General features: G+C 55.2%; 9 protein-coding genes across 9 annotated transcripts; 5 read left to right on the top strand and 4 right to left on the bottom strand.

Moving 5' to 3' along the window:
- Nucleotides 1-248: 248 nt before the first annotated feature.
- On the top strand, nucleotides 249-1,865 carry CABS01_05623 (uncharacterized protein; the record flags this gene model as incomplete). Its single annotated transcript, XM_060538991.1, has 5 exons — nucleotides 249-427; nucleotides 493-520; nucleotides 596-1,133; nucleotides 1,190-1,593; nucleotides 1,644-1,865. 5 exons carry the CDS (start codon nucleotides 249-251, stop codon nucleotides 1,863-1,865), a joined length of 1,371 nt encoding a protein of 456 aa, XP_060405253.1.
- Nucleotides 1,866-3,958: 2,093 nt separating this feature from the next.
- CABS01_05624 (FAD binding domain-containing protein) lies at nucleotides 3,959-5,810 on the bottom strand (the record flags this gene model as incomplete). Its single annotated transcript, XM_060538992.1, has 3 exons — nucleotides 3,959-5,213; nucleotides 5,281-5,481; nucleotides 5,539-5,810. 3 exons carry the CDS (start codon nucleotides 5,808-5,810, stop codon nucleotides 3,959-3,961), a joined length of 1,728 nt encoding a protein of 575 aa, XP_060405254.1.
- A 2,740-nt stretch (nucleotides 5,811-8,550) lies between these two features.
- On the top strand, nucleotides 8,551-8,829 carry CABS01_05625 (uncharacterized protein; the record flags this gene model as incomplete). Its single annotated transcript, XM_060538993.1, has 1 exon — nucleotides 8,551-8,829. One exon carries the CDS (start codon nucleotides 8,551-8,553, stop codon nucleotides 8,827-8,829), a length of 279 nt encoding a protein of 92 aa, XP_060405255.1.
- A 1,630-nt stretch (nucleotides 8,830-10,459) lies between these two features.
- Nucleotides 10,460-10,894, bottom strand: CABS01_05626 (uncharacterized protein; the record flags this gene model as incomplete). Its single annotated transcript, XM_060538994.1, has 1 exon — nucleotides 10,460-10,894. The coding sequence occupies one exon, from the start codon at nucleotides 10,892-10,894 to the stop codon at nucleotides 10,460-10,462; it is 435 nt and encodes a 144-aa protein (XP_060405256.1).
- A 1,186-nt stretch (nucleotides 10,895-12,080) lies between these two features.
- CABS01_05627 (ATPase) lies at nucleotides 12,081-15,519 on the bottom strand (the record flags this gene model as incomplete). The annotated part of the gene is made up of 4 exons (XM_060538995.1): nucleotides 12,081-12,807; nucleotides 13,161-13,399; nucleotides 13,464-15,333; nucleotides 15,395-15,519. 4 exons carry the CDS (start codon nucleotides 15,517-15,519, stop codon nucleotides 12,081-12,083), a joined length of 2,961 nt encoding a protein of 986 aa, XP_060405257.1.
- An 847-nt stretch (nucleotides 15,520-16,366) lies between these two features.
- CABS01_05628 (blastn match against entry EMBL) lies at nucleotides 16,367-17,476 on the top strand (the record flags this gene model as incomplete). Its single annotated transcript, XM_060538996.1, has 3 exons — nucleotides 16,367-16,374; nucleotides 16,428-17,121; nucleotides 17,174-17,476. The coding sequence occupies 3 exons, from the start codon at nucleotides 16,367-16,369 to the stop codon at nucleotides 17,474-17,476; spliced, it is 1,005 nt and encodes a 334-aa protein (XP_060405258.1).
- Nucleotides 17,477-17,684: 208 nt separating this feature from the next.
- CABS01_05629 (FAD-dependent monooxygenase) lies at nucleotides 17,685-19,539 on the bottom strand (the record flags this gene model as incomplete). Its single annotated transcript, XM_060538997.1, has 2 exons — nucleotides 17,685-19,014; nucleotides 19,070-19,539. 2 exons carry the CDS (start codon nucleotides 19,537-19,539, stop codon nucleotides 17,685-17,687), a joined length of 1,800 nt encoding a protein of 599 aa, XP_060405259.1.
- A 1,099-nt stretch (nucleotides 19,540-20,638) lies between these two features.
- CABS01_05630 (uncharacterized protein) lies at nucleotides 20,639-21,178 on the top strand (the record flags this gene model as incomplete). The annotated part of the gene is made up of 1 exon (XM_060538998.1): nucleotides 20,639-21,178. One exon carries the CDS (start codon nucleotides 20,639-20,641, stop codon nucleotides 21,176-21,178), a length of 540 nt encoding a protein of 179 aa, XP_060405260.1.
- Nucleotides 21,179-21,766: 588 nt separating this feature from the next.
- On the top strand, nucleotides 21,767-24,572 carry CABS01_05631 (UDP-glucose,sterol transferase; the record flags this gene model as incomplete). Its single annotated transcript, XM_060538999.1, has 6 exons — nucleotides 21,767-21,851; nucleotides 21,911-22,580; nucleotides 22,634-22,794; nucleotides 22,852-23,215; nucleotides 23,271-23,621; nucleotides 23,696-24,572. The coding sequence occupies 6 exons, from the start codon at nucleotides 21,767-21,769 to the stop codon at nucleotides 24,570-24,572; spliced, it is 2,508 nt and encodes an 835-aa protein (XP_060405261.1).
- Between the last annotated feature and the right edge of the window lie 78 nt (nucleotides 24,573-24,650).

Below are 24,650 nucleotides of genomic sequence, written 5' to 3' on the forward strand. Positions count from 1 at the left end.
CCTCTTCACAATAACTTCACCTTTTCCCCCCATCACAAACGCCTCTCCTCTGAGTATTTTTCTTCGATCCTAGGACCTTCCTCCTACGATTGTACATCCCATCTTACCTCACTCTACACAAGTTTGTTTACTTGCCTCTCACCTGCGCGCTCTCTGCCTATAGCTGGCCACCACCACCTCTGGAAAATTCCCATCCAAGCTCACGCGACCTCGACCCTGTTGACTGCGCTCCTCCCACAAGCTTCAACATGGCCGCCTCTCCCGTTCAGAACCCCGCGGTCTCAGCCGAATCCAAGTCGGCCAAGAAGAAGAAGGCCAAGGCCGCCGAGCGCACCGAGTCCCCTGCTCCTACTGCCTCTCCTGCCCCAGAGAAGGCTGACGCCTCCGACGAGTCCGGCGAGACTGCCTACATTCGCGAGATCCAGAAGTAGGTGGAAATCAACGACTGGAGCTTCTCCTATTGCTCGTATGCTAATCGCGCTCCGTACCTAGGAACATTCGCAACACCACCAAGAAGCTTGTCCGTGCCTACCCTATACCTTCACACTTACCCCTCTCTGTGGCAAGGTTCATCAACTAACTTCCCACCCACCAGACCAATGCCTCAAAGATCGACAACCTGATTGCCGAGAACGCTGGAAAGTCCCTCGACGACCTCGTCGCTGCTCGCATTATCAATGCCGACCAGAAGGCGCAGTACCTCAAGAAACCTGCCCTGCAGGCCCAGATCTCACAGTACGAGGAGCAGATGGCCCAGTACAAGAAGATCGACCAGGAGTACCGCACTCGTGCTACTGCTGAGAAGGCAGAGCTTGAGAAGTCCTTTGCCGAGAAGCTGGAGAAGGAGAAGGCCGCCGCCGTTGCCGAGGTGAAGGCTCAGCAGGCCCAGCAGGAGGGTGATTCTAGCAAGAGCATCAACAGCAAGCTCCTCACCCTGTCACAATTCCTTCGTCTCGCTGCCGCCCGCCGCTCCGAGGATGCCGACCAGAGCAACGAGGAGAACAAGGCCCTGGAGGGTGTTCTTCTCGCCATCTACACGGGTGACGACAGTGCCGTCGCCACCATGCTCAAGCTGATTGACGGCGCCGAAGAGCAGACGTACAGCGTCAATGGCGAGCTACTCGAGACAACCTGTAAGCTTCTTTCTCACATCTCGATAGTACATCCCATACTGACCTTTTATACCTAGTCGGCCAAGTCAAGGCAGCTGCCAAGGCCTACAAGTCTCCTTACGACGAGCTTGCGCCCGCCGAGACCGAGACCGCTGCGACCGAAGCTGTTACCGATCCGACCATTGCCAACGCTACCGTGAACGAGATCGAGGCTGGCGATGCTGCCATCACCAACGGCCAGACCGAGGAGGCGGCCACCGAGACCCCCACTAACGCCAACATCGGTAGTGGCGCCGGTAACGCCGCCGGCGAGAAGTGGGACCAGTCGGCCGACAACAGCATGTCGCTTTCTCAGGAATGGGTTTCTGTTCCCCGCGATCCTGCAGAGACCGAGACTGGCGTCGAGGCTACCCCCGCTGCCGTTTCCAACACCCAGTCTTGGGCCGATGACCAGCCTGAGCACCACGAAATCCAGCCCGAGGTACGTCCAAGTGAGTTGTGATGACTGAACGAGAGACTGACTGTACTTAGACCCCTGCTCCCGCTGCTGCCGACCCCAACGACGGCTTCCACCAGGTCCAGGGCCGCAACCGCGGCCGTGGCGATCGTGAGGGAGGCTACCGCGGACGTGGTCGTGGTGAGTGGCGCGGCGGTCGTGGACACCGTGGCGATGGCCGTGGCCGGGGAGGACGTGGCGGCCCTCGCGGCGGCTCCATCTCTCAGCGTGGACCCCGTCGGACTGAAGAGTCATAGAGACGCTCTGTCCAGCGGCGTTCTCTGGCCTCTCAGCGGTCATTGGGTAGGCTCAATTCCTACGCGGCGTCGCGCGTTACGCGACGGCGCATTACGACTGGGGCATGGCGACGCCCTTCGCAACGTGATTTACTACAATGGCTTTGATAGGTGTCAAGGCTGGTAAAGGATTGGATGGGTAAGGGATGTTGTTTAATGAACAATCAAGGCATTCGGTTCCCCTGTTCTGCTTTCTGGGCGGTTGGCATGGCTGGCGGTGTTGGGTTGCGTGGCTTACGCTTGTACAATACACAGCATGACTTTCGGGGCCGGTATACAAAAAAACATACGGAATGAGACATTAATACCCAAAAATCATGAGACCCTACGAGTGCTGATCAGACAAAACTCATGATAACGATGTTAGAATGTAATCCTTACCAAACAAAGACGCAATTGGGAACTGCACAACTACTCAAAGACCAATGAGGCCCTTGTCAGTTTGGTCTTGAGGCTTGACATACCATGGCAGGCCAATGGATTCCAGGGTATCACAGTATCAATCCAACGCTTCGCTCAATTGACAGCTCGCTATTTGAAGTTACTCGAAATCTCGACGAGTGATGAGAAAGCACCTTTGGATACTCGGGCCCCTTGGGTGGGCTTCCACAACATGAGCAGCGGACGTATCTCTCGTCTATGAAGGCTGGAAACAAGCGTAAATGTGGCCAAGTGCAACGCTGAGCTTTATTTACTTGATAACTTAGTATTAGAGCTATGAATCCACTCAGTAAGGTCGTCTATTATATGGCATGTCCAAACATGTAAACTGAAGTACAATATCTCTTTTTTCTTTCTTAGAATACCAAGGAGGGAGTTTGCATGTGGTTAGACACCTGATACCTTGACAGTCTTCCTATTATTACACTTGAAAATGACAAGAACTCCTAAGCGTAGAATAACCTCAAAAATACTCTCATCGACTCATCCTTCCCCATCTCATCGGATTTCGCAGCTAGTCACATATTAGCCAACGTTGAGACTGGCGAGGAATTTGCCGGCATCGTACGTATCAATCCAACTTCGTCATTGGCCGTACATCAAGCCGTTACTCGGCATACGGGGTTTCTGGGACTGGTGACAGACGTGCTGGGACTCGTACGGCTCGAGGCAGCGGGCACATAGGCGCCGGGTGAGAGATGCAGACAGGTTTGAAGTGTAAGAGGGAAGGAATGAGTTGCAGTTCATGTTGATGTGCATGTGGTGTTGCTTCGCCGAGATGCGGTGCGCTGATATCAATCCTCGAGATTGGAGGAAATATGCAAGAAGGATTTCTGTGCTTCTTTTATTTCCTCTCAACTACTTAAGTACGTGTACCTACATGATGATCTTGTGTAGAGCCGCTTCAGCCGATGATACACACCTAGTTTTGGTCCGTGATCGTCATGTCAGCAACCTATCCCCTTCCCCACAATGCCCGGTAAGGCTGCCGGTGCCGAGAGCTTGGAGAGGTCGGAGTGGAGACCGCGATGCTGTTAAGCATACCGACATTCTCACCTGGCTCCAGGCAGAAACGGAGAGGGTGGAGTGCCCGTTGCCTCACCGTTCCCATTGATGCTGACTTTGGAGGCGCATCTTACTCACACCTTACAAGGCGAACCAAAGGTGGCCAGCGCCTTATTGCATTGGTTGTGGGGGGTGCTTATGCATCTCGGGACTGACAGAGATAGGTGGGGGGACAGGGGAGGGGATGAGCGGCCCTCACGTAATCACAGATGAGGAGAATCAGGCTCAATGGCGATGAACGGAGGCTTGATTGGGGGCCAGGTTTTGGACATCATTGACGTTGAGACTCGGTGGTGTTGTGGCCGAGAATGAGCTCAAGACAGTGATAGCCCCAATTAGATCGGGCTGTGAACATCATGGGTCTCCAATTTGGAACGCATCACCGACTATTAGTCACCACGTACTTGACTCGGACCAAAAGGATTGAACCAGAAAAAGAGGTCACTTATACGGTGCCCTTGTCTGTATTAGATGTGTATGTACTCATAAGCCCTCACAAAACTCCTAGACGCTTGATTTCCAAAAAAACCTCATTATCAAAAAGACAATCACGCACGGCACATGCGGCCATCAGCAGCAACATTCCACTTGTCGCTACCGACCGTCTTGAGCGCGTAAAACACGCCCGAGGGGTCCCACTTGGTCTTGATGGTGAGCAACTTGTCATAGTTGCCGCCAAAGAACTTCTCCTTCCAGTCGGGGATGTTGAAGTCGGCCTCGTTGACGTAGTTTCCGGACCCGGGCGTCGCGGCCTCGATGGGCGGGATGATTTCTTCCGTCATGGTCTTCTGGTCCGCCTTCATCTGCTCCCAGTCGGCCGGGTCGTTGCTCCACGCCGTCGAGTACTGCACGTGGATGGCAGCCTTGCGGAAGTGCGGGTTCACGGCGTTGTCGACGCCCGCGGGCGCCGTGGCGTTGAGGGCCACGCCGGCGGAGAGGACACCGTGGTTGTCGGCGCCGTAGCGGATGGCTGAGACGTAGGCCGCGCGGGCGGTGGTGTCTGTTAGGACGGAGCGGGGCACGAGGCGGGAGCCAAAGTTGTAGGACTCGACCTCGACGTGGCCGTAGGGGAGGGGACCCATCCACTTGTCGTAGTGGTCGCGGTAGCTCGAGTAGTTTGTGGCGGCGGAAGAGTAGGGGATGGAGAGGTTGGCGAGGACGTCGAGGAAGGGCTGGAGGATGGTCTTTGCCTCCTCGGCCGTCTTGTTGTAGGCCGTGAGAGGGTTGATGGCGAAGACGCTGCTGCTATAGAGGAAGACGACCATGGCGCCCTGGTCGGTCATGCCGGGGAGGAGGGAGTGGAAGGCGTCGAGCATCTGCCACCACTTCTCTTGGGTGGTGTACGAAGCAGCAGTCTGGAGACCAACGCCGCCGATGGTGGCGTCGGGGTATGCGCGGACGGTGACGGCGGTAACGACGCCGAAGGTTCCGGGGCCGCCGCCACTGAGGGCCCAGAAGAGGTCCGCGTTCTCCGTGCGGGAGGCGGTGACGATCTTGCCGTCGGCGGTGACGACCTCGTACTCGAGCGCCTGGTCGGCGGCCATACCAAAGTTGGTAGTGAGGGCCGAGTGGCCACCGCCCTGGATGTAGCCTCCGGCGGGACCGACGGTGGGACATTCGCCGCCGACGACGACGAGGCCGGCGGTCTTGCCGGCCTCGGTGAGTTCATAGCCGAGAACGCCGGCGCCCATCTTGATTGCGGGGCCGGACCAGAGGTCATCGGACCAAGTGGTCACGGTGATCTCCTTGAGTTTGTGGGTCCATGCCGCGAGGGCTCCGGCACCGGTTGAGCGGCCAAGATGGCTGAGTCGTTGGTTAGCGATAATGCTTCGTGGGCGGGATGGCGCTTATAGGTGCGGATGAGACTTACTCATGACCCGTGTTGCGGACGAGGAATCTGATGTTGTTCTCCCGCGCAAAGTTGATGGTCTCGACAACATCTTGGGCAGATGTCACCTCGACAGCATAGTTGACGTAGTTTCCGAGCAGACACGGAAGCGTGCGATCCGTGAAGGGGTCGCAGGACTGGTTGGCGAAGTAGCTCTGCATCACGGAAGAGGAGGAGGGGAAGCTGGGGGGTTTGTTAGTCGATATTCCGCATAACTTGAGAGATCAAGTATGAGCTTACTGAGTCTCGGGAAGAGTCCACGAGTTTTGCAGCGCCGTGCAGGCAGCCTCGTCGTAGTTGGGGTCGTGGCACACGGAGCCAATGGGCACAGTGGCGATGAGCTTGCCGCTGACGGTGGTGTTAAGGGTATCCCAAGCCGTCGTGGCGGGCCAGCTGACATCGCCGGGGAGGGAGCGGCACGTAGCATTCTCGACGCGCTTGGGGAGAAGGCCCGCGGCAGCGAAGGGCGCGGCGGCCAGGGTCGCCGTTGCGATGACGGCGGAGGACTTCATCTTGACAGGGCTGAAGAGAGAAAGGAGCGGAACGGAGGAAAGTCTTGGAGCCTTGAGGAAGGGGACGGGAAGGGGATGGCCGACCCGAGGGGGGATATTAAAGAATGACTAGGCTGCAGGGAAGACTCCTGACGAGTTCATCAAGTGGGAGGGCCTTGATGGAGAGTCTTTATATTGAGGAGAAGCAAACTGCATTGGAGAATCGAGAGACAGGTCGTGAATGACCAGGGATCTGTTTACGGCGCGACGGCGAGCTTTCCTGGCCCTGCTAGGCGGGCTGTGTTGCTTGAGGCATGGTGCTTGAACATGGTGCTTGAGGCATGGGGGCGGATAATGGATGTCAATCTCCCTTCTCGACTGGGTACTGTGTGAGGAGCAGCGTGAGTGTGTGTCGAGAGTCGAGGAGTCGAGAGTTCTCCTCCCACGACACGCCTGGGGCCCGTTGCTGGGATTATCCCCCTTTGGGCAGCATGCTCCGGGATAGTGTGGTGGCTACGGGGTAGATGCGGAGCCCCCCCTTCAGCCTTTGCTCTCTCTTTTGCCCTCTCTTTCGCAGAGTCTCTCACAGACTCACACGCACTCTCTCCTTGATTCCATGAGGCTTGAAGCGAGGCATGGACCAGGGCAGTTGTGTGCCATCCACACCTTGCACTTACTTCTCGTCCGCTCTTCTGCTTTGACCACGGGGATCGACACGAGGTTCTGTTGCGTAGAACAAGAAGAATTGGCACCCGTCCGGGAGTCCTCCGAAGCCGAAGAAAGAAGACGGGGGCTTAGATGTCAGAAGAGGGAAATGAGACGTGCGTAATCTGTCGTTCGATTGCGGCAGGCTTCTGGAAGGGGATGTGGAAGAAAGTTGACGAAGTATTGACTTTTGCATGAAATTCGAATCTCGCAAACTGCCGGGGGTGCTGGTCAAAGCGGCTGGAATGGGATGAACAAACAGGATGACAGCACAAACCGCTTACTCTGGCACTTCTCAACTCTACACACAAACCCAGTGTGAATGCGAAGTGATTGCGACCAAGTGCGAGGAACCTAATCAACGGGTCAACGTATCCGTATGGGCCTCATCCCCCTGTTGGCGCTAGGTGTTGTGAACTCGTGGAGTTTGCCTCGGCCCCGATGATCAGTGTTCCCCTACTGGACCAGTCGAGGTCCGACGGAGAACCCAAGAAGCCCCTGTATTTCCCCTTGATCTGGATCCTTCGCGCCTGCAATCCGGGTCTCCATGCCCTCTTGCGCGTGCTCGTTCTCTGTTCCTGCAGCACAGGCCCTGATGCCGGTTCCGTTACTACATCACTGGCGGACAATTGGACGATGGGGGCCGTCGCGTGTCCTTGACGTTGTGTGGAAGTTGGGATCAACGGGAAGGGCTGATGGGACCTGTTCTTTTTCTGCCCTACGCTGATTGAGTACGGATGAACGCCCGCTGATTCGTATAAACACTGACACGAATGAGATTTTGGTGGTGTCTGTGTTGACTTGACTCGCTAGGTGAGAACGCCGTCTATTTTGAGTTGAAAGAACAAAGCGTCAGCTAAGACATGCATACATAGCACGCGCTCCGAGTGTGCCAGTGTGGGGGACTGACGGCATTCATCGATCAAGAAATCTCTTGTCGTCTTTCCTTCTTTTTCCAATGGTTGGATGGACTTGTTCCCTCTTTGGGCAAAGGCAGACACACCATTCTGCGAAAACCAACAACAACCGAGTTCCAACAAACTCAATAAGATCGAATCTGCCGGAGCAGAAAACAATAGTTTGCCGCCTCTCCCGTGAGGAACCACGCCACACAACCGCATGAGGTAGCAAACACAGAAACGCCGTTACGGCAGCCATTCGTTTTTGTCTAAGACGCAGTTTCTCCGTGGTGTCCGCTCAATAGCATCAGCCACTAGCGCCGCCGTTGTGTTTCCCATCAGGATTTAGGTGCGGCGTTTGTGGCCAGTTCAAGCTTCTCAACGGCCCTCTCCCGCGAAGACCAAAGTTTAGTTCTCTTAGCCAGACCGTCCCAACGTTCCAAGGGGGCCCGCGATGTCACTCACTAGCCTCGGAGGCAAAGGACGGAAAAGACGCAAAGGTAAGGGGGGTATTTTGGCAGGCTGGCACGTTGTGCCAACGTCGCATGTGGCGACATCGAACCATGCGCCCATAAAACTTCGGCGATATATTCCAAAGAAGTCTCTGATGTAGGTCGTCGAGTCCAACATCCAACGTCCAACAGCCCCGCAAAGGCTCAGTGAGAGGGGGCAGTTGGGGGGATCCAACCGCAACCCTATGCGAAGCAGCGAATCTCTTAGCTTCGGAAGAGTGCCGAACCTGGCATCTTCCCGCTGCGCCTCTGAACGTTGCAGAAGAACAACAGCCAGCATGCCAGCAGCTCGAACCCAGTCTTACCTCTCTCCTTCTTTTTTTCTCTTTCGGCGTTTGTGTTTGCTTACGGAATACCAATACCTTGCTTGCCATCGCGCCAACATGTTGTGCAATTCCCCTTTGGCGCCAACACGTGCTGGTGCCAACGGGGTGAGGGGCCGGGAGGCGAACCGGTGGATTCGGATGGGGATGTCTGCGCCGGGATCATCTCGGGGATCAAGTCTTCTTTCGAAGCTCGTGCGCAACGTTAGTTTGATGGAGTCTTCAAAAGACAATAGAGGAGTAGTATAGACTAGTACGGGGAGAGCCTAGGAGGCTGACGCAACTTCCTCCCATGTCTATCCGTACATGTGTCTATATTCCGATGGTGGGGGCCGTTTTTATCTACGGATACGTCCTATGCTCCTTTTGCTCTGTTCTTCTGTCTCCTTCGGGAAGGAAGATGTGCGGCTCTGCCTATTGTCGTCCTCCTCAATCCGTATCTTGCAGCTATTGTCCGTCGCCATGGCCCGGGTCTATCGGTGTTTGCCAAGTCTCTAGACTGTGTTGCATTGCAGGACAATCCACAGATCCCGGAGAGGCCTGGCGGTGGCAATCATTCTCACGTGGACAAATCTCCAGATTCCGAGGTCGTGTTCACTGAATGCTACTTTGAGGAATACGCGGTCCACGACCGAGTAGGCTAGCGCGCCACCGACTCGGAGAGATACATAACGGCTGAGGCTTATCACGATGCCGCTGCCGGCTGTCAGCTGTCACTGTTTACTTGGGCAGGGTCGGCCGCCGGCAGCGAGTTTGTCCCCGGCGACGAGACCCCAATTCAGATGTGGTTGCCGGTGGATGAACCCTGAGAACGTCTCAGGTACGTCTTCGCTGTCGGTGAACTGCCATGTCCGAATGGAAACGATATGCCGGACTCGGGACTCAGTGTATGTTTTCTCTTGCGGCATTAAACTTTTGCAAAGGAGGCGCAGAGTGGTTTGAGAGTTAGGGATAGACTTGGCGTGAGTTTTATTGAAAACACAGTGGTTCCCAGGCACTGCCTGGAGTTTAAGTGAGTCTAGATATGCCGTTTCTTTATACCTCTCTTCTGTTTTATTATTATGACTTGAGACAGTGAACGATGAGCAGTTGGGGTCCTCCTGATGCACGAGAAATACTGGCGGTGAATACGCACTCGTTGCCTGAATCACTGAATACCCAGCAGCTCGCCCCCGCAGACCTTGTGAGGAGTCGACTGTCATCCCATCCTAACAACAAGTATCGGGTCTGATAACCGAGGGATGAATGTCGTGAAGTCTTGACTAGTCCGTGATGTTCCGGTGCTATTTGGGCTCCGGTGTTTGACCCTCGGTCGGCTCCTGTTGTTTTTGACTTTTTGAATTCTGTCAAGATGTCCAATCGAACCTCTCCTGTTGCGTGAAGCACTTAAGGTAACGTGGTAGATTCTCGTCAGTAGCTGAATGTCACTCATCACTTGATGAGCTAGTTGCATGTAGCAGTCGCTTGGCATAGTCGTGCTCGGCACGGCCAATGCTACCCAAGGCAAGGTAAGGGGATTCTCAAGATCGTGACACACTTGGTGGCGGGTGCCTCTGCAACGCTACCTCATCTTTGCCATTTGAGGGGTTGAACGCATCTCATTGAACGCCCAGCATTCTCCGTTCTCGTCCCAAATGACTTCTTCAGATTCTTCCACGATGAAAGGAGAGAAATCATTGATGGATACTCAAATGAGGTCAGGATAAGCGAGACTCGAGGGCTTATGAGAATTCGTATACGACTCCTTCTGAATACTCCTCAGCCACATGCCTCTAGATCCTCTAGTGACAGGAGGACAAGAGAACTGACCCCAGTACCTCACTCCTTCTTTCCAGGCCATCCGTTACTATACCTCCCGATCCTTCCCGCACAGATTCAGATCGACATGAAGACTTACTGCTTCCAAAAATGTCTTCCGATCGCTTGTCTGTGAATGCAAGGGGCTTTTATTCGGGTACGTGTTTGTGCAGCCTGCGTGCCGTGCCGCCCATCGCCAAGTCCCTTTGCCACAATCCTACACTGGATGCTCCTGACGATCTAGGAAAGAATTGCTCTCAGGCCGTTAACTAGCCGACGCATCTGCACGAAACCCGCATACGTAGAAACGTGTATCCGGGTATTCATGGTCTTGTCCACAAAAGCAACTCATCAAGAGCCGCCATGGATTAGAAAGATTCGTAGAAACATGAAAACTTGTATGCTTGCTCATCAACTTGGCTTCATTAACGATTTCAAATAAAGGCCACAAAAGGCGACCCAAGCACACGCCCACTCGAATCAATCTTGACGCCTTCTTTCCTCAAAAGCATCCTCTTCTCATCAAGCGTAATCCCCTCCCCGTTCTTCGGCCACTTGCCCTTGAACCCGCCCAAAGCACCGCCCGTAGCAACGACCCGGTGACACGGCACCTGCGGCGCGAAAGGATTTCGGCGCAGCGCGTTGCCGACGGCCCTCGGCGACGACTTGAGATGCGCCGCCAGAATGCCGTACGTCGTGATCTGACCCTTTGGTACTTGGCACAGGGCGGTCCACACCCGTTTCTCGTACGCGGTGCGATTTGAGCGAGCGATGCGGTCTAGTTGTGTCTTCATGCCTTCGCCTTCTGGGATGGATATTGAGATGATGTCGCGCGTCGCGGACGTCTTCTTGGTGGCGGTGGTGGGCATGGCGATGGTATAAGTGTGAGATGGGTGAGAGGGTGTTGCTGAAGGCGTCGTGAATTTTCAGTTTTTGCTTCTTTTTTAGAAGATTATTGCAGAGTGACGAGGAAATATTCCTGAGAAACAAGAAGTGATAGGAATCGAGGCAATAAGACGCGTGTGAGATTGTCTTTCTGAGTCAACGGCGAAGGTTGGGTCAAATGTCAAGACAAGGGCGCGTCACAAGCGCGACGGTCCAAGCGGGGACATTTGACGCGAACTCGCGGGGTCATGTGACCTGACACTTAACCAAGGGTGAAGCACAACTTCAACATTGGACGTCAGACAACCAAGCAAAGGTGACAGACACAACATACGTCCGTAGCGGGCTTTACTTGACGCTTTAAAGGACAAAAACTTCAAAATCCAATTGATTTGCTTTGAGGCAGTGGGCAAAGACCAAAAAACAGGTGACGGCAAAAAAGAGTTCACCCCCCCGGTGCTGATACGGGGGCTACATCTCTTGGTGCTCATGCTGGGAAATTTCTGGTGCTCATGCTGGGGTTCGAACTCGTGTAATCGTATGCGCTTAGCCTGTCGTCGAGTAGGCTGGTTGGTGTAGAATTTAATTGTCGATTCACCATAAACCATTCCACCACCCAGCCAGTTTGACCTGACCCATCGACCTAGACGGGCGCCTCCTGGCTGGTGACAGGAATGGACTTGGAGGGGTATATAAAGGCTCTACTGCCGATCAGATGATATTTTGGGTGCGTATTCGTGGACCTTGAGGGACGATACATTGAGCTCTCGAGTAATGATCTCATGTGGATTTTGCATACCATAGTATTTGTACGGGTATCGGTGACATCTAGACTTTCCAGACCTGATTCCATGGTGTACTCTTTTCCCCCAAAACGCCAGAATAAGGTAACCCAATCGTTACAAAGCTGCGATTGTGACCATACCATCGCACGCTTCAACGAGTCCTCCGCAGCAAGAGACCATCCAACAGCCCCCCCCCCCCCCCCCCCCCCCCCCCCCCCCCCCCCCCCCCCCCCCCCCCCCCCCCCCACCCCACCCCCCCCCCCCCCCCCCCCCCCCCCCCCCACCCACCCCCCCCCCCCCCCCCACCCCCCCCCCCCCCCCCCCCCAACACCCCCCCCCACCCCCCCCCCCCCCCCCCCCCCCCTGCATCCATAACCCGAGTCTCTTAATCACCAGTATCAACCTCAAGATCCAGCTGCACACCGTTGCTGACACCATAATCCTCCAGCGTAAGATTGTCCTTGAACGGCCGCTCGCCCTGGCGCTTCAGCAAGATCTCGTGCGGCTCCCGTCCGACCCGTTGCGCCACCATAATCTTGAACATCTTGACCGGGTCCGAGGCCAGACAGGGGATCGCGGCCTTGGTACCGAGGCGGTCGTTGACGTGCACGATAATCATCTCCTCGCCGCCGCCCGCAGCCGGCGCGGGTGCAGACTTTTCCTTCTTGGGCTTCGTCGGCGCATCCTTCGAGCTTGAGGCGCTGGCGGTGGGTTTGTTGTCTCTGTCTCTGTCTCTATCTCTATCTCTGCCCGAGTCGCGGGGTCTGTAGTTGTCGTCGCCGCCGCCGCGGCGGTCATTGCGGCGATCTCTGTCCGAGTCGCGATCGCGGTCGCGACGGGGGGAGCGGGACCGGTTGCGGTAGCCTCGCTCGAGGCCTCTTCGTTCGTTACCGTCGTCGCGGTCGTCTCTGCGGCTCTTGTCTTTCCACCTGAAACCGCCTTGTTTCCGTGGTCTATCTCTGTCTCTGTCTCGATCGCGCCGAGGCGAGCGCGATCTTGGTCGTGCTCTGTCGGCCATCTCGAGTGGGTTGGTGGGTGGTTGATGGTGGAAGGTTGAAACTGCGAAACCGCAGCGGGAGCTCAGCTTGGTGCCGTGAACTGTGACCTCGCCGCTGGCCCCACCAGGTGCGGCGGGTCAGAATGGCCGCCCCGCAGAAATAATTGGATTACATAAGCCGAAAGGCCTTCTTCCTCGAAGCTTCATGGGTGTCTTTTTATCATCATCGAGGAAATCAAGGCACTTAAAATACTCTGCTTTGTATGTATGATTATTGTGGAGTTTCTTATGCCTGGGGAACTTCGACTTCTTGTATTCAGAGTCTATTCTATAGTTTGTAATGCAACCACCTAGTCCCTTTACTCGTCTAGGGCATTGGAGGAAATAGCCGTCACAAGCCTGTTTGACAGACTCTCCAGCATATCGGTGCCTTGTGAGGATGCCTCAATCTTTGATTCCTCGATTGACTCAAGAATCGTCTTGATGCCAAGACCGATCTTGTCCGACCGAGTGTCATTGCGTATGGACTGGATGACGGTCTGAATGTCGTTGCCACCAAACATTCCTGACTGGTCCAGGACTTGGGCAAGTTCGCGTATATCAGAGATGGCGGGTACCGGAATTTGTCTGCGGAAGTGCTTAAGAACACCCAAGTTGCTGAGTACGAAGCGTTCTGAGGTGGTGACCATGATGAGGATACGACGGCCCTACATTGAGTTAGTAACGATTGGTCCATCTAAAAGTAGATGAGCAAGAAGAACTGAAACTGACCTTTGGTGGCTGGGTTTGGATGAGGGAAATGAGTCTGTCGAGCACCGTGTTGGAGAAGCGTGGCCCAATTGGGTTCCACTCAATGAGTTGCTCAAAGTTATCCAAAATTACGATGCTACGCTCAGACTTGTAAGCGTCGGTGAAAACCTTGGTGAGGTAGTCCTTCTTTCCGAACTCGTCTCGGAAAGCAGTCAAGTGCTGAGGCGAAATGAGCTTAACAAAGGGGAAGTCTGAAAGGGAGGCGGTGTGGGCGGCCAAAGCAGTCTTGCCTGACTCCGGGGGCCCGTGAAGAAGGACTGGTATCCTGTTGAGAACATCTGACTCCTTGACTGTGTCGATGTAGCCCTGCATCGTGCGGATAATGGCGGGGATGTTGTTGTTGAACTGAAGGATTCCCATGCCAAGGGCAAACGCCAGCTCGTCTTCAGAAACACCATAAGCCGGCTTAACCTCGGTCAGTGCGTTGTCGAAATCGTCCATGGTGATCTTCATCGCGGATACATCATTCTTCATCTTGGCGCTGTTGCCGACCTCGGTGTGACGGTTGAAGGCGAATGAAGTTGCAGCCTTGACGACACCAGAGATCTCGGCACCAGAGTAGTTCTTGGTGCGAGCTGCCAGTGAAGCCAGGTCAACCTTGGAATCCATAATGTTGTTGTCTCGCATCTTGGCGGTGTGAATCATGAAGATTTCCTTGCGTCCCTCTTCGTTGGGCAAGCTAATCTCCAACTGAACCTCCAAACGACCGGGACGCAGAAGCGCCTCATCGATCATGTCTTTACGGTTGGTCATACCGATGAGCAGGATGTTGTTAAGCTGGTCAACACCGTCGAGCTTGGTGAGAAGTTGATTAACAACACTGTCACCAACACCAGTGCCGCCACCGGCACCGGAGCCTCTTTGCTTGCAGACGGCATCCAACTCATCGAAAATGATAATATGAAGACCACTCTGGTCGCCCTTCTCCTTATACTCCTTCTCAGCATCCGCAAACATCTTTCGAATGTTCTCTTCAGATTGACCGACAAACTTGTTGAGAACCTCAGGACCGTTGATAATCTTGGGCTCACGAGCGTTGAGCATCTTTCCGATTTGTCTAGCGATAAGCGTCTTTCCGGTTCCAGGGGGGCCGAAGAGCAGGATGCCCTTGACGTGCTGAATACCCAGCTTCGCTACCAGCTGGGGAGGGAAGACGCGAGAAGCAAAAGCTCTGCGGAAAATGGTGGCGAATTCGTCCTGGAGACCACCAATACCCATATCCTCAAACTTGAAGTCTGGGGAGATAATGGGGTTGGCGTTACCCTGGTGCTCACCGACCTGAAGCTTCATATCCGACTCGGCGCCCTTGAAGAAGGACAATAGCGTGTTCGTGCTGAAGAATCCGCGGGCAGAAGGGTCTGATGATGTGACGACGGCGTCGGGACCTTTGCCTCCAGCAAAAGTGATGGTCTTGACGGTAGCAAAGATCTTGAGACCTTCAATGTCCAGCAGAGTGCGCTGACCGGGGGCGAAGAAGTGCATCTGGAAGAAACGCTCAAAGACCTTGGCCAGGTATTCGTGCTTGAACTCGTAGTTGGGGTCTCTCTTCATTGAGGCCCAGGACAGCTCGAGGTCCATCGCCTCGAGGTGAGTTGCGCCTTGCCTGTTCGCATCGTACACCTCACCCTCAAAGGTGTCGGTCATTCCGATCTTCAGCCATGATCGTTGCGGGTCGGACAGACTGATGGTGCCCTCGGGGAGTTCGGGTGTTGGCCGCGCTCTGACAACGTTCTCTCGTACTGTTCCTCGGACAGGGTCTCTGGCTCGAATCAGGATGTTGATGTCCTGGCCGTCGCGGCTCGGGGCGAAGTCTCGGTAGCTGACACCTGCGCTGGGAGGGGAAGGGTTAGCAGCGGAAGAGAAGAGGGACTGCGTGTTCGAAAGATGCTTACACGTTGGCATAAATAAGCTGGGTCTGCAGGGCCTTGTCCCTGACTTTCTCGATCCTCAGCCGCACACCGGGCTGTCTCGGCGACTGCGGCTGGCCGCGGGGGAGCGGCTTCTCGGGGAAGCTCATATCTGAGGCGCTCGGTCGGTGTGGCAGAAACGATGGGACCGCTTGGTTGTGAGGTTGGTTACGATTTCGTACGGCCGGGTTGTTCTGGTTTCTTGTTCTTGAGATGTGTTGAGGAAGACGGTGAGGATGACGGAGGGGAGGTTATGTACACTAATGGTAGGTGGAATGGTGCATGTTGGAGGGGCTGCGCGGCTTCGTCTTCGCTTCAAGTCCCCTGGGCCCGGGGAGCGCTAAACCTTGTTTGGGCCAAATGGACACAAGGCGAAGCAGGTACGTATCGAGGGGACCCTTACCTTACCCTTGCTGCAGCGAATGGCATGGAAGATGCGCTGATGCTTATGTGGATCTCACCCGTGGTTTGTAACCGTGTTCAGTCTGTTTCAACTCTGGCCAGTTTGAGGATCCAGATGTCTTCTTTGCAGAAGCGTTGCTACCTGCGCAACTTGAGTGTAAGAGGGTGTCCAATCATTTTCAAGCGTTGACCTCGTGTCATTACCTAGTATCTACAGGACGAGTCTTGTTGGAAGGTAACTAAGTTTGACAAGGAAGTTGTTCAGCAAATTCCATTGTGACATGTGCAGCAGTTCCATTGACTGACGGCGGGAAGGTGCAAGTCAAAGTGAAGTGGGGCACGCAGCTGCCGTCGCCAGGCATGACCCACTTCAGGTCTCCAGCTGCCGCCTAATTAATGACGTCGATTGGCTCGAGATGTAGTCTAGTCCCTTTTAGGACTCACTGGAGCTGCTCGCATTTCGGACTCATAGGTTGCGAGCCATCATCCTCATTACATCAACTCTTTCATAGCTTCCTCTTGGTAATGTAAGCTTTCCAGGGGCCCAAGTAAATCATGCCGCTGTAAGTCACATCTGTCGACCAGTATGATCAGCCAGAATCTAACTGATAAACAGACACCTACTGGGTAAAAAGTCTTGGAACGTCTACAATGCGGACAACATCGCCCGTGTCCGTCGCGATGAGGCTGCCGCAAAGGCCAAGGAGGAGGCCGAGGAGCAGCGCATGCAAGAAGTCGATGCCGAGCGCCGACTAGCTATCTTACGGGGCGAGGAGCCACCGCCACTGCCTCCAACAGAAGAAACCCCTGACGATGAGCCAAGACATCGGGACCGTGGTGCCGGTTCGTTCGGCAGGGAGAGAAAGAAGCGCAAGCGCGCTGGCGAGGACGACACTGACTTTGAGTTACGTGTTGCAAGAGAGCGTTCAGGCGTCGTGCAAACAGCCAACGAGACCTTGCGCAAGTCAACTAGCTCTGCGCCGATCGTAGATGCAGCTGGGCACATTGATCTTTTTGGCGAAGAACGAAAACAGGGTCGTCATCTAAAGAATGAAGAAGCGGAGAAGGAAGCGGCAAAAAGGAAGAAGGAAATGGAGGACCAGTACACAATGCGATTATCAAATGCGGCCGGCAAGGACGGTATGGTCGGCCCTTGGTACGCAGCATCTGGGTCAAGAGCTGAACTCGCAGAGCTCGAGCCCGCCGGCAAGGACGCATTTGGCAACGAAGACCCAGGAAGGAAGAAGAGAGACGAACAGAGGATAGTAGCGAATGATCCTCTTGCCATGATGAAGATGGGAGCATCCAGAGTAAGAGAGGTGAAAAAGGAGCGCCAAAGATTTGAAGCTGAGCGACAGAAAGAACTTGAGCAGCTGCGCAAGGAGGAGAAGCGAAAGGAGAGACATGAGCGGCGGAGACGAGAGCGGCGGAGGGACGAGGAACGCCACCCTCGAGATACGTCTCGTGAAAAGGATGATGGTGAAGCCAGATCCCGTTCAAGGAGGGACAGCGAACGCCATCCTCGATCCAGTCGAGACGATGGGCCCGTCCGAGGCAGGGACCGTCATCATGAAGAGAGAAGCCACAGACACGAAAGAAGGGACGAAAGCGATAGGCGATCCAGAAGAGATGAAAGGAGTCGCCATGACGGAAGAGGTGAGATGAAGCACGAACGAAGCAAACGAGACTCTGATTCACGACAACGACATGACCACCGACGGCCGGGAGAACATCAAGAGCCAAGCAAGTTTTGATTATGGCAGTAAAAATGATATCCCTATCTACAAGAGAAGGGCAGAAAACAGCTAGTTGTGATACCGAAGCCAAGCCAATCACGAGCGGTCATCGAAATACCATCACTAGACCGAGCAAATCAGGCCGATTTGCACAACTTGCCACTGTTGAGGTTGTAATTCCAAGCATCGCTTCCGACGCCCGACAAGACGAACAGACTCTCGGAAGGGTCATATTTGCTCTTGATCTCAACCAGACGGTCGTAGGAAGTGCCGTAAAAGTCCTCCTTGAACATGGAGTCAAAAGCATTGCCCTCGTTCATGTAGGAGCCAGCACCCGGTGCCCACTCGCGCCAGACAGGCTCCTTGGTCTCTTCCAGCCACTGCGCGACACCGTCGAGAGCCTCCTGGGGCGCCGCGTTAGGATCCGCCGATGCGCCGTAGCTCATCAGGTGGATGTACGTAGAGCGCCACATCGGGTTGAGGGCACCTCGCATCACCTCGGGGACGTTGCGAGGCCCCAGCCCGCCTTGCAGACCGATGACCATGAGGGAGCTACCCGTGGGGTTCTGCGGCACGCTGAGACGCTGGAGGTACCCAGAGACGGCCGACACCGGAGTCTCCGCGAGTTCCTTGCGTCCGAGGAGGCGACTCGTCATCATCCCAGCCCCGGCTGCGCTGGGCGAAGTGTTCAGGCTCTCGAAGAAGCTCATAAAGTCAGGCTGCGATGACGGCTCGCTCAGGGTGACTGTGACAGATTTGTTGCCCACCTCTGCGAGGATGCGAGCTCTAACGGGCTCGAGGAGCGAGGTCATCTTCTCTGCTGTCGTGTTGTACGCGAAGAAGCCAATGGAGGCGGTGACCTTGCGGACAGTCTCGGACGAGTTGGCAGGTAGAGCTCCGGCGCTTAACATGCCGGTCCCGGTGAGAGTCGCGTCCATCAAGTCAGGCACACTGGCGAGCAGGGCTGCGGCACCTCTCCAAGCCGCCTCTCTGGAGGCAGTGTCGTTGCCGACGGCCGACACTTGGATGCGGCTGGAGACAACATTGCCGGGCGGGGAGTTCGCCTTGATGACGTACTCGGAGACGAGGCCGTACTGGCCGGCGCCTCCGCCGCGGACGGCCCATAGAAGATCCTGGTTTTGCGCCTCGTTGGCGACAAGGATCTGGCCGTCGGTCGTCACGACGCGCACTTGCAGGATCTGGTCTGCCGCGAGGCCGTATGTGCTCGAGAGGGGACCGTGACCGCCTCCCTGCATGTGTCCGCCGACTCCGACTGTCTCATCAACGCCCCCGACAACAACCTTGTTGAACTTGGCTGCTCCTCGAGAGGCAGAGCCCCAGTTGTGGCCGCTTCCCAAGGTGAGTGCCGCCTCGGTTCTATTATCGCTGGGGGATCTCCACTCGGGGTGGTATTCGAGTTGTTTGAAGTTGTGAGTCCAGATGGACAGCGAGTAGGCGCCGGAAGAGCTAGAGTCAGGTTAGTGCACTGAAAGCTCTGGGGATGAGATTGAAGACATCTTACCGGCCGTTGAGATCGTGCCCAGTTCCCTTGATGACGATGCGAATGTTCCGCGAGCTGGCCCAGCCCATGGCAGTGGCAATCTGCTCTTCCGTCGTGGCGTTCACAACGTACTGCGGCGAGCCGCCAATCTCGCAACCCTTGGCCGCGGACTCACTCGGAGGGAGACACGAGTTGTTGGCGTAGATGGAGGAGTCGATGGACTCAGGAAGGGATGCGTGGTAGGCGGAGTATCCCCATCCCTTCTCGACGTCTTCGCACGACTGCAAGGAGCCGAACGGGTTTCCGGCGTAGCAGGAGGATGCGGCGGGTCGAGTCTTGATGAGAACACCATCGATTGTTGCGTTCAGCGTCGACCAATCCTCGTCGGACGGCCATGCAGCATCGTCGGGGGTGACTTTGCATGTCTGCTGCGCGGAGACGCCTAGAGCGCAGACGGTTGCCAAGAACGAGATGACGGTTTTGGCAGCCATTGTGGTAACGAGAGAAGGTGACGGGCTTGTGTGCGTGCCTGTGAGATACTACCAATGATAAAGACCATGATGCGGTCTCGATGGGCATTTTTATATCAGAACGGTGGACTCCGCCATCTTCTCATTTTCGTATCGTTGAACGACATTCCACTTTCGTCACATTTGCCATCGCTACAGATATTCAGTCCCAATTTCGTCACGATGCTAGTTGTCCCGGTCCAAGTCACATCAGACGGAAAGTTTCCACAGGGCTATGTCGACGGCGCGGAGGACACGAGGGTATCTCCCCTGATTGCCGAGCCTCCGAGACGCGTACAATGTGCTGTGGCTAGTGTAATAAGGCATGAGAAAACAGGGGATTAAGAAAAAGCCCACACACAAGTCGGTATTTGTGATGACGATATGCCTCCGAAGCCACCTCCCAGAAAGTGAGGATCGCCGTACGCCGCGCCAAGTCCGAATAGCTCCATGTGTTCTGCCATTTGCCGGTGACCTTGTACAGAAACAGAATCTACATCCCAGTCATCAAGTGTACTGCGACTCGTTACTGGACAATTATTCTAGGACAAGGGAGGGGGGAATTGGGTAAAACTAGGGTTTAAGGCTGGAGACTAAAACAGGGGCCGGACTTCATGGCTCGTAGAATAATCGTATCGAAAACGAGCGAATTTTCGTACAGAATGCGGAAATGTTTTGATTGGCTCATCGCCATGATTCAGGGACGAGCGAGACCCCGCTGACGACTTACACGCACCAAAGCATACAGTAAGGAGTAATTCTGTGACCAGATGACTTTGAGCGGCGGCGTCAAGAAAATTTGCGTCTCTTCTTTTCCCAGACGTCTCAACCAGTGGTGGCCAGGATAAAGATCCATTGACTTTTCGTTCCCCGGAAAGGAGTACCGAAATTCGTCCCTCTTCCTCTTCCTCGCCCTCCATTCTCAAATCCCTACAATCCATCAATCTCCAATTCTTTTCTCCTCTGAGTTCAGACATCTTCCTATCTCGCCTCCTACCAACACATCAACGTCCTAAGACTTTCTCTCCTCTACAAGTGCCTTACAGCTTGTAAACACAGACCCCATACCACGAGCTGAGCCATGAACACAGACTACTGGCAGCTCTCAGGCGCCTTCGGCCTCTGGGTCCGCGCCTGCATCCGAATCCTCCAATTCGTCTTCGCCATTGTCACGATTGGCCTCTATGCCGCCACGCTCGGCTCCTGGAGCACCCTGCCGACAGAGAACCTCGAGAGAACGCCCTGGATCTACGCCCTCGTCCCGGCCGTCCTCTCAGCGCTGACATGCGCCTACCACGTCTTCGCGACAGTTACACACGCCGCCTGGTCTGTATGGGACTTCGGGCTGGCCGTCCTCTGGGCCGCGCTGTGCGGTCTGTCTTCTTCCATGGTCGTGGGCGGCGAGAAGAGTATCAACGTTACGGGCGATGTCAAGTCGAGACTTGCTGCGGGTGCTTGGATTGCGGGGATTAGCATGCTGCTGTGGCTTCTGAGCTCTGTTCACGGGTGCGCTTTTTGTTGCGCGTCGAGGAAGATGAAGAGGACGGTGAAGAAGCAGGAATCGGAAGAGGATAAGCTTGAATTGGATGGTCTTCCAAATAGTCGAGAAGAGAGTGTCTAGATGGACCGCGGGTAATAGACTCATCTACTTTGCACATTCGTATGGCGTTGGGGTTAATGAGGGGATAATGGGTTTTTATTGGAAGATACATAGATTTATCGAGTTTGAAAACAAGAGTGCTCGTGAGACTGAGCAAATAATCTTGATTCTGGCAATATCCGGCCTCTCTCGAGAAAAAGTCTCGTGGAATAATAACAAGATCGCTTGAGCGACTACAAGAAAATTGACAGAGATTACCATCAGACTTTTCCAAGCAGCAGGGAACACCTACCTACGCTCTACGGTCACCCCGAAGCAGCGAGACCAGTTGAGTTTCGGGCCGCTCATTTCGTATCCATGACATTAGATGCCTAGCTAGTAGCTGACGGTAAAAAGTAGATCCACTGGCTAACCTGAGAGTAGCCGACTTCCTGACGCGGCCCTACCCAGGAGGCTATGCGGCAAGGTACTAGGTAGATTAACGTATGCTTAAGTCTCTTTATATGTACTTGATCCTGCCCCTCCCTGTCTCCTACGTTATTCCCCACGTCCTCTTTTACTATCTACCTTCAACACCACACAGCTATTCAGCACGTGAAGTACGCAAACATGGAAGGCGAAAAGAGAGAGACATTTGGATCCTCCAGGGAGTCTAAAGCTTCGGCCTTGGGGCTCGAGGACCTCTACCTCGAAGGTAAAGTAGCCCCAAGACCCTGCAATAACCCTAAAACAAACACTCAACGCGGTGAATAGAAGGCGAACCATCCGGCTTAACGCAAGCCGAAGACCAGACACCGCCTGAGTATACACCCCAGTACACACCTCAACGCCAATGGCCAATACCACTCAATATCGTGGTCCAAGTCGTCGGCTCCAGAGGCGACGTGCAGCCCTTCATCGCCCTCGCCTCCGCCCTCCGGAAAGCAGGCCACCGCGTCCGCATCGCAACGCACCCGCAGTTCTCCTCCTTTGTACTCGAATCCAACAACTCCGTCCCAGCCTCCGCCTCACCAAACAGGATCGAGTTCTTCCCCGTCGGCGGCGACCCGGCCGATCTCATGGCCTACATGGTCGAGTCACCCTCCCTGATCCCCAAAATGTCGCAGATCCGCGCGGGCATCATCCAGCGGAAGCGCGACATGTACGTCGAGATGCTCGACGGCTTTTGGCGGTCCTGCGTCCACCCTGACCCCCTTTCCAACGTGCCATTTGTTGCTGATGCCATTATTGCCAACCCGCCGAGCTTCGCCCACGTGCACTGCGCCCAGGCGCTGGGAATCCCGGTGCATTTGATGTTTACGATGCCGTGGAGCAGTACCAAGGCGTTTCCGCATCCGTTGGCGAATATTGGGTTTTCAAAGGCGGATAAGAAGAGTACGAATCATGCTTCGTATTCTGCTGTTGAGTTTTTGACATGGCAGGGGTGAGATTGTATCTCTTCCCAGGCGAGTGGCTATGTTGCTAACGGCAAAACAGCTTGGGGGATCTTGTCAACGCGTGGAGAGTCCAGTCACTTGGCTTGGAACCTGTTCCGTCGACCGAGGGACATCGTATACTGGAAAGTCTGCAAGTCCCATTCACATATTGTTGGTCGCCGTCTCTCGTGCCCAAGCCCAGTGATTGGGGTCCGCACATTGGTATGTTTCCCATCGAGAACTCTACCATGAAGAGTCAAGCTAACGATCAGCAACAAGACATCAGTGGCTTCTTCTTCCGCGACCCTGCGCCGTATACACCACCTCCCGACCTCGAGGCCTTTCTCAAGGCCGGCCCACCACCCATATACGTCGGATTCGGAAGTATCGTGGTTGGCGGAATCGAGGGCCTCATGACCATGGTCCTCAGCGCAATCAAGGCGACAGGAGTCAGAGCCATTATCTCGAGAGGCTGGAGCAACTTGACCGGCGAGGAGTCGGACAACGTATTTTACGTGGGCGATTGCCCGCACGAGTGGCTATTCCAGCAAGTCGCCGCTGTCATCCACCACGGCGGCGCCGGTACTACAGCCTGCGGATTGAGATACGGAAAGCCTACAACCATTGTTCCCTTCTTCGGAGAGTGAGTAGAAAACAGGATCACATGGGCCACAGTTTCACTGACACTTCCCCCATAGCCAACCCTTCTGGGGCGCCGTCGTGGCAGAAGCTGGCGCAGGACCAGACCCCATCCCCTACCGCTCCCTCACATCGCAAAAGTTAATCCAGGCCATCCAGCTCTGCCTCTCCCCGGACGCCATCCGCTCGGCCAGAAAGCTCGCCGACGCAATGCAGAGGGAGGACGGCGTCCAGGCCGCCGTCGACGCCTTCCATGCCAACTTGCCACAGTCGAAAATGGGCTGCGACTTCTTCTCCGACCAGCCCGCGGCGCTGGTCTACGGGAGGGGTAAGAAACAGGTCAAGATGTGTAGACCCGTCGCGTCCATCTTGGTCAAGAACGGAAAATTGCAGCGGAAGCAGCTCAAGTCGTACGTGGTCAACTCATACACTCGATTCAAGGACCCTCTCCATGACGCTTGTTACTGAAACTGTTCTTTTGCAGATACCGATCGAAACCGACAAACATTGAGAACCAGAGATGGGACCCTCTGACGGCAGTATCGGCAGCCTCCATCTCGACAATCGTCAAAATGGCAGGCGCCACAGCCGACATTATTGTCAAGCCCTTTGAACAATACAAACGCACCAGCGAGTCTGGCGAGAGCCTCGAAGAGCAGAAGCAAGTCGAGAACACGAGAAGACACAGTCAAGCGCCCGCGTTCGCCATGTTGCCCCTCCCCGGCGTCGGCGTCCCAGACGGTGCGGCGGCAACCGGAGAGAAAACTTCCTCGGCCCGGCCGCCGCCATCCAGGGGTAGCCAGGAATCATCCTCCAACGGCGCAAAACCAGGCGCCATGGCAGCCGCAGCAGCCAACGGCGTAGGCAAACTCGCGAGCAACGCGACGAAAGGTCTGCTCGTCGACATACCCCTCGCCGTGACGGAGGGTCTCCGCGCGGTGCCGAACCTGTACGGCGAGCCCGTCCGCAAGCACGACGCCGTCGAGGGTTTCCGCAGCGGCGTCTCGGTGGCGGGCAAGACGTTCTGCCAGGACATGAAGGGCGGGCTGACAGACATCTTTGTGCACACGTACACGGGCAAAAAGGAGCAGGGCGCGCTGGGGGCGGCCAAGGGGCTTGGGAAGGGGGTGGCTAGTCTTGTAACGAAGAGTACTGCTGCGACGTTTGGATTGGTTAGTTACCCGGCGCAGGGGATTTATAGGAGCATCTGGGCTGCGTCGTATGCGGATACGAGGAGGAGTATTGAGGATGAGAAGTTGTTGGAGGGAGATTGGATGGTGTCCATGAGCCCTGGGTGGAAGATGGATCATGCTGCCATTGTGGAGGATTTTGAGGGGATGAAGGGGACTAGAGGGCAGTGATGAATGAGTTTGCCTTGTTGGAATGGTAATAGCTGTCAGCAGAATGGTTGTTTCCTTTTTGCTCATTTGGATGTGTCT

Source organism: Colletotrichum abscissum (assembly GCF_030869225.1).
Source record: "Colletotrichum abscissum strain IMI 504890 chromosome Unknown Scaffold_11.1, whole genome shotgun sequence".
Classification (NCBI taxonomy): Eukaryota; Fungi; Ascomycota; class Sordariomycetes; order Glomerellales; family Glomerellaceae; genus Colletotrichum; species Colletotrichum abscissum.